This window comes from Arachis ipaensis, chromosome B03, assembly GCF_000816755.2.
Source record: "Arachis ipaensis cultivar K30076 chromosome B03, Araip1.1, whole genome shotgun sequence".
NCBI classification, from domain to species: Eukaryota; Viridiplantae; Streptophyta; class Magnoliopsida; order Fabales; family Fabaceae; genus Arachis; species Arachis ipaensis.
Window position 1 is genome coordinate 96,263,434 of NC_029787.2, and position 8,503 is coordinate 96,271,936.

Consider the following 8,503-nt stretch of genomic DNA (forward strand, 5'->3'; position numbering starts at 1 on the left):
TGGTTCTTCAAGAAGAGGAAGACGTCACCCTCACTAAGGTGGACCCATTCCTTAATCTCCTTGTTCTTATTTTCTGTTTTTCATTTACTATGCTTTATGTCTATGTTTGTGTCTTATTATATGATCATTAGTATTTAAGTATCTATGCCTTAAAACTATGAATGTCCTATGAATCCATCACCTCTCTTAAATGAAAACTGTTTTAATTACAAAAGAACAAGAAGTACATGGTTTCGAATTCATCCTTGAAACTAGTTTAATTATTTTGATGTGGTGACAATACTTTTTATTTTCTGAATGAATGCTTGAACAGTGCATATGTCTTTTGAAATTGTTGTTTATGAATGTTAAATATGTTGGCTCTTGAAAGAATGATGAAAAGGAGAAATGTTATTGATAATCTGAAAAATCATAAAAATTAATTCTTGAAGCAAGAAAAAGCAGTGAATAAGCAAGGCTTGCAAAGAGAAAAAAAAAGAAAAAAAAATATGGCGAAAAAAAGAAAAGAAAAAGAAAAAGAAAAAGAAAAAGCAAGCAGAAAAAACCAAGAGCTCTTTAAACCAAAAGGCAAGAGCAAAAAGCCAATAGCCCTTAAAACCAAAAGGCAATGGTAATAAAAGGATCCAAGGCTTTGAGCATCAGTGGATAGGAGGGCCTAAAGGAATAAAATCCTGGCCTAAGCAGCACAATTTAAGTTTGGTGTTGTGATGAGCGGATAATTTATACGCTTTTTGGCATTATTTTTACATAGGTTTTAGTATGATTTGATTAGTTTTTAGTATATTTTTATTAGTTTTTAAATAAAAATCACATTTCTGGACTTTACTATGAGTTTGTGTGTTTTTCTGTGATTTCAGGTAATCTTTGGCTGAAATTGAGGGACTTGAGCAAAAATCATATTCAGAGGCTGAAGAAAGACTGCAGATGCTGTTGGATTCTGACCTCCCTGTACTCAAAGTGGATTTTCTGGAGCTACAGGAGTCCAAATGGCACGCTCTCAATTGTGTTGAAAATTAGACATCCAAGGCTTTCCAGAAATATATAATAGTTTATACTTTGCTCGAGTTTAGATGACGCAAACTGGCGTTCAACGCCAGCTCTCTGCCCTATTCTGGAGTTAAACGCCAGAAACAGGTTGCAAAGCAGAGTTAAATGCCAGAAACAGGTTACAAACTGGCGTTTAACTCCAAGAAAGACCTCTACACGTGAAAGCTTCAATTCTCAGCCCAAGCACACACCAAGTGGGCCCGGAAGTGGATTTTTGCATCATTTACTCATTTCTGTAAACCCTAGTAACTAGTTTAGTATAAATAGGACTTTTTACTATTGTATTTACATCTCTGGACGTTTAGTTCTTAGATCATGGAGGCTTGCCATTCGGCCATGCCTAGACCATTATCACTTATGTATTTTCAATGGTAGAGTTTCTTCACACCATAGATTAAGGTGTGGAGCTCTACTGTTCCTCATGAATTAATGCAAAGTACTATTGTTTTTCTATTCAATTCAAGCTTATTCCTATTTTAAGATATTCATTCGCACCTAAGAACATGATGAATGTGATGATTATGTGACGCTCATCACCATTCTCACTTATGAACGCGTGCCTGACAACCACTTCTGTTCTACATGAAGATGAGATAGAATGAGTATCTCTTAGGTATCTAATACAGGGGACCGAGTCCGAGATATTAGAGTCTTCGTGGTATAAGTTAGAATCCATGGACGGCCATTCCCGAGATCCGGAAGGTCTAAACCTTGTCTGTGGTATTCCGAGTAGGATCTGGGAAGGGATGGCTGTGACGAGCTTCAAACTCACGAGTGCTGGGCGTAGTGACAGACGCAAAAGGATTATTGAATCCTATTCCAGTATGATCGAGAACCGACAGATGATTAGCCATGCAGTGATAGCGCATTGGACCATTTTCACTGAGAGGACGGGATGTAGCCATTGACAACGGTGATGCCCAACATACAGCTTGCCATAGAAAGGAGTGGGAATGATTAGATGAAGACAGCAGGAAAGTGGAGGTTCAAGAGGAACGAAAGCATCTCTATACGCTTATCTGAAATTCTCACCAATGACTTACATAAGTATCTCTATCCTATTTTACGTTTTATTTATCTTTTAATTATTAAAACTCTATAACCATTTGAATCCGCCTGACTGAGATTGATGCCAGGGCATTTTGGCCAGTTTTACTGACCTTTTCTTTACTGTTTTTAAAGAAGTTTCATGCATTTCCTTAGAGAATAAGCTAGTTTTGGGTAGATATTCACTTACATCTTGATTCAAGCATACATTGTGCACTTTACATGATTTCATGAGGATTTTGCATGAAATTAATGACAAATTGGATGTTGCATTTCCCATGACTTGGACTAGAACTTTGATGCACTTTATTGCTTGATTTCAGGACAAAGGAAGCAAGGAAGAACCACGTTAGCAGCCACGTTAGTCTCACTAACGTGACTTCTAACGTAGGAATGGGAGCTAGCTTGCAAAGTTAATGAGAAAAGTAATCGCCAATAACGTCCTCGAAGCCATCATAGCCCACGTTAAGAGTCACGTTAACTAAGTTAACGTGAACTCTAACGTGGAGGAAAGAAAATGGAGCCAACGTTAGTGACACTTACCTTTGTCACTAACATTGGGCCAAGATCATAAGTGGCCACGTTAACTTAGTTAACATGGCTTCTAACGTTAAGAAGCAAAAGAGAAGCCAACGTTAGTGATATTTAACTTTGTCACTAACATTGGCCAAGCCTCCACAAGCCACGTTAACTTAGTTAACGTGGAAGCCAACGTGGAGAAAGTATATGATCGCCAACGTTAGTGACACCTAACTTTGTCACTAACGTTGGAATGAACCACACAAGCCACAATGAGCCACGTTAACTTAGTTAACGTGAAGAAGAGAGATGATGAGTCAATATTAGTGACATTCACCTATGTTAGAGGCCACGTTAACCTAGTTAACGTGGACTCTAACGTGGGAGATAGGGGCACATTGGAACATTAGTGACAAAGGTAAGTATCACTAACGTTCTCGAAGGTTGGCAAGTTAACGTTAAGAGCCACGTTAACTAAGTTAACGTGGACTCTAACGTAAGAAAGGGGGAGGCTTCTCAACGTTATTGGGAAAGGTAAGTCCCAATAACGTGTGCGAAAGACCAAGAGGCAACGTTAGTGGCAACGTTTGTGCCACTAACGTTGAGGTTAACGTGGCTCTAACTTGGGTCAGGAACGTTAGTGAAAAAGGTGATTGTCACTAACGTTCTCGAACCCACAATTTCACTTAACGTTAACACCACTAACGTCCTGAGCTAAAGTCCCTGCCCACTTCACACTTTTTCTCTGCAAGTAAAGCTGAGCCCAATGAAGAAGATAACTGCTTCAAACTCAAGATCCAAAGGCCCATACCCAAGACTTGAGGAGCCAACTAGAAGATCAGAAGAGTAGTATATATAGGAGTAGCTTTGAATTGATTAGAAGATTGGGAAATTGGGGGAAAACTACTCTATGTATTTTGCCATTCTCTGCACTTCTAGTTTTGTTTTCATGATGTATTCTCTATCTTTGCTTTTATTTTCCAGAGCTATGAACAACTAAACCCCTTTCATTAGGTTAGGGAGCTCTGTTGTGATTTGATGGATCAATACTAGTTTTCATCATTCTTCTTCTATCTGTTTTCTTGATTTTACTTGAAAGCTTTCGATCTTCATCCAATTGGATAGTTATCTTGGAAAAGAAGCTATTCAAACTTGGATCTCTTCTGAACCTTGAAAGAGGAAGGAAGAGATCATGCTAGAAATGCTTTCTCATGCTGGACCAAATTGGGTTTGGATGGATATGTGACTATAATCCTCTCAATACTTGATTTGGGAAATGCATGTGGTATAATCAGTGACCATACTTCATCTCTTCTCATGAGCAATTGACCAAGGAATTGGCTATTGATCAAGATTTGAGAGATTGAATTACAAGGAATTGTAATTCGATCACTTAAGATTGCCAAGGAGATCAATGAATGCATTGATTGAGGAAGAGATGAAAATGAAATTGATCCGGAGAATGCAACATCTCCTGAGCCCAATGAACTCCCCATTTCTGATCTTACCCATTCTCTTTAGTTTCTGTCATTTACTTTTATGAGCAGTTACCCCATTCCGATTTATAATTCTGCAATTTACTTTCCGTCATTTACTTTCAGCTCTTTATTTCTAGCATTTACTTTTTCTGTTATTTACTTTCCCGCCATTTTATTTTCTGCAATTCTCAACTCAAATTCTGATTCGCTCAACTAGAACATTCCTCTAATTAAAGTTGCTTGATCAATCAATCTCTGTGGGATTCGACCTCACTCTATTGTGAGTTTTTACTTGACGATGAAATTCTGTACACTTACCGAAGGAAATTTGTTATGAGACAAGTTTTCCGTGCATCAGAGATTTACAAGGTGACCATAGCTTGCTTTAAGCTGACAATCTCCGTGGGATCGACCCTTACTCACGTAAGGTTTATTACTTAGACGACCTAGTGCACTTGCTGGTTAGTTGTGCGAAGTTGTGACAAAGTATGTGAATTACGTTCTAAGCACCAAGTTTTTGCCACCGTTGTTAAGGATCACAATTTCGTGCACCAAAAGGCCACATGTTCATCATTTGTAACTGGTGTATGTTGTTCTCCTATGACATTAAGCCATAGGAACTTTTTTCAATGATGTTGTATATGTGTTCAGGCTTCATGTCAAAAGTAATTGTAAGGCCATTTGATAGGAGTCTTATGATAGTTTCTATATCAAAGAGTGTGGGACCAACGATACCACATGGTAAATAAAAATTGTTAGTTGTTTTGCTCCAAAAACATAAGGGAGCTCCGATCATCCAATGATGAGTTGATTGTTGGTATTGTAAAAGTTTTAGAAGGTCATAGATTCCTCAAAATTTTCATGCGCCGGTTTTAAAAGGTTCTAATATTTGAAACCAGGCAAGAAAATTTGCACCTTTGAAAGAAATCTTGGGATTGTTACGAAATGGACGGGAATTGTCAATAAAAGGGGCAACGAAAAGGTTCTGTTTGATTAGCAAATCCTGATTTTCACTACTCAAAAAGTAGTGAAAAATCTTTTATGCTTGTTCAGGAGAGTTCAAAGGGCTAAGAAAACAATGAAGTTCATTCTCGACAGAAAAGGGGAATAAAATTTTCTTGCCATTAATGGTATCTTCTGGGTCTTTAATGACAGTATCTGCATCAGTGGAAAGGATTTTTAAACTTGAATATTTGAAGAGTTTTGTAGTTTCTTTTCTTTCTTTGTGTTTCTCAATTTGTTTTCCTTTATTTTTTGATGGGGATGATACTACAGAAGGAGAGGCATCCATTCTCGCATAAATCTAAAAGGAAAAAAAAAGATTCAATGTCGATTTTAGTAGAATGTAGAAGAAATAATCGCACGCTTGCATAAAAATCCTAGCGATTAAACACTATTGTTATTCAATTTCATGAATTAAAAATTGAATAGAAGTTGTTCATTATAATAAAAGTGAGAAAAAAAGAGGAACATACTAGTAAAATGAAGAAGAAAAGTAAGGATTAAAACTTGAATCCCTTTGTAGCGGCAAAAATGGAGTTAGAAGTTGAAAGGATAGATTTTTTTTAAGATAAACAAACTCAGAAAATTTTTGAATTTTTGAAAGGGAAGTTGCTCTTCATTAAATTTATAACCCTAAAAAATTGAAATGTATTTAATTAATGGCGTGCGTAATGTTCACAATTAATAGGGTCGTGACTGCATGAGAATGGACTTTCTTTTTCTTTTAATTATTATTGGTATTAAATGAAATTTATTTAGGATTAACTATTTTCATCTTATTGAAAATTTCGATGACAATAATAATCCTAGGGACAATTTGTTGGTCGAAGATTTTCGATCGATTGGATTAATCAGGGATGTCGACTCAAGAAGATGGAAATCGATACAAAAGGTCTCAATTCACTCAAAATTGTCGAAGCGTGAAGTTTACAAATCAAAATATGGAGATCGAAGACAGCCTGTGCGAAGGAAGCAGTTACTTGGATTTGCATTTAGCAGGAACAACTATTTTTTGAATCCTTCGGAGTGTGACACTTGGCGAAATAAGATTGGTTGAGTTGCTCTATAAATTAAGAAGGTTTAGTAGCATTAAGAGGTTGGAATTCGTTCTCAGGAAAACACTCACGCACACTCACATCCTAGCGACTTTCTAAGTTTGCCTTGAGTTTCTTTTCTGTAAGATTTTCATGTTTTTACTTTTTATTTTAAAATTCTTGTAATTTACTTTTAGCAATTTACTTTTTTTTTTTGCAATTTTTTTTCTTCTTTTAAAATTTTTGCATTTTTTTTAAATTCAAAGTCCTTCGACTATATTGGAAGCATTTTAATGCTTTCTTTTAATTTGAAATCATTTAAAAATATGCATAACACCTGTATAATAACCGAAACTAAGTATGTATAAAATTAAGTTAAACAAATGAAAGAGACTGCTTCTACACTCAATTTGTCGTCTCTTTTCACAAACAAAATAGTGTGATAATGATAACAAAAGATTCAGCCGGAAATTCATCCCCTAGATTTATTTATTAAAATTAGAGGCATAAGCTTAAGTCATTAAAGCGACGTGAATTACTTTTGTACATATAAAGCATAATTTTTCCCTTTAGACAACACCTCAATACACCAGTCTCTATTTTCATCCATATATCAAGTGTTGAAGCAAACAACATTCTCCTTTTAAGAAGGAGAAGATTTGGACCACATTCGGTGGACCCTTCTTCCTGATTATTTGATCGATGCCAATTATTAATGTCAACACTTAAAATTTTCACCGGTGACAATTGACGGAATACTTAACACGTGGTCCATGTTGTCTTCGTTTAGTACTCACCCTCTTCTTATAGCACCCTTTTTAGTTTTTACCATGTTCTTTCCCAAATGTCACTAATAACTTCACGTTAAACTCAATTTTGATTAATTATCCAAATAAAAGAAGAACGGCAAGGAAAAACCAATTCGAAATTCTCCGGGTTCAATGCACAACTAGCAAATAATCAAACGATGTGGTAGCAAAAAAACAAAATATATACCCTTCGAGGGGGTCAATGGATTCGTGCTACGTGTTCATTGCTTTCTGAATTTTGTAGTCTTATTTTTCTTGTCCTTTTTCCCAACCAAGCACGTAGGAGGAAAGCACACGCATAAATTTTTGCTTTTGACTTTAATTCTTCAATTTCTTATAAATTTTGGCTGATACATTATTACATCTTTATAAAAGATTATTCATTTATTCTACTACCATTTAAGAATTGTCAACACATAAAGACAAACCGTGTCACTTATTTGAGGCATTTGAGATCAGTTTTTCTTTTTTAAATTCGAGACTCTCAGTTGTTTCAACATGTCAGCATAAAAAATTAAAAAATAAGTTAGCTGTTTAGTGTTTCCGATCATTGTATGAACTATGAACACAAGCAGCGTGTAAAAGAGGAGAGGTCAACTTCTGAGTTCCAAACAACCTTTTTCGTATTTCAATCTCTTGTTATGATATTCCAAGAACCTTACAAACCCTAAACCTACAGCATGGAGAAGTTCAGAAAAGATAGTAAACACCATCTACCAAGGAAAAGGTGCATCCTTTTCTTGGTGCAAACAAAACAACCTCAAATCTAATGTCACATTAAAGTAAGGGAAGAATGGGGGAAGTACCCACTAACCAAGTCACATGCAACTTGAATATGGGCGGCAAAAATTAATCATTCTTGTTCAGAACTTTCAGTAAAACATTGACAGATACAATCAAATCAAATAAAGCCAATAGATTTCTTTCTCTCTTTCATTCACTTCCTTTTGGCAAGGGTGAGGGAGAGGAAGAAGGGGAATTATCGATGTCATGTTGTGGTAATTTCTGTTCTGCTTGGTTGTCGGAAGACGGCCGAGTCTCTGCATCAATTTGCCTCACATTTTCTATCATCTTCACAACTTCAGACATCTTTGGTCTCTGGTCGGGCATCCTTACCACGCATGACATTGCTATCTGTAGCATTTCCACCATCTCTTCCTCTATATTTGGATACCTCATCAGCTCTAAGTCAAACACCTCGGCTGTCCACTCCTCTCGCACAACCGAATGAACCCATCTCACCAGGTGGATAATCTCATCCCCACCAGTTGTGTGAATAGGAGATTTCCCTGTCAGAAGCTCAAGTAACACCACGCCAAAGCTGTAAACATCTGAAGGTTGTGCCGCTTTCCTGGTGTCCGTAACTTCAGGTGCTCGGTAACCAGCAGCTCGTGAGATGGGTAAGGCAAGTGAGCTCATTATGGATGCGAGACCAAGGTCGGATACACAACCATACTGTTTAGTATTGAGGAAGATATTTGAGGATTTGATGTTGCCATGCACGAGTTTACCTCCATTCTCAACATGGATACGAGCAATGCCTCTGGCAGCACCTAGGGCTATTTTC

General features: G+C 36.7%; 1 protein-coding gene across 1 annotated transcript in view; it reads right to left on the reverse strand.

Annotated features, from left to right (window-relative positions):
• The window catches only part of LOC107630727 (probable inactive receptor kinase At4g23740), a gene marked incomplete in the record, with an annotated part of 5,171 nt that continues 4,202 nt past the window's right edge, over window positions 7,535-8,503 (reverse strand). The window contains 1 exon segment of the mRNA XM_021119114.1: window positions 7,535-8,503. Coding sequence (XP_020974773.1) covers window positions 7,870-8,503 — 634 coding nt within the window.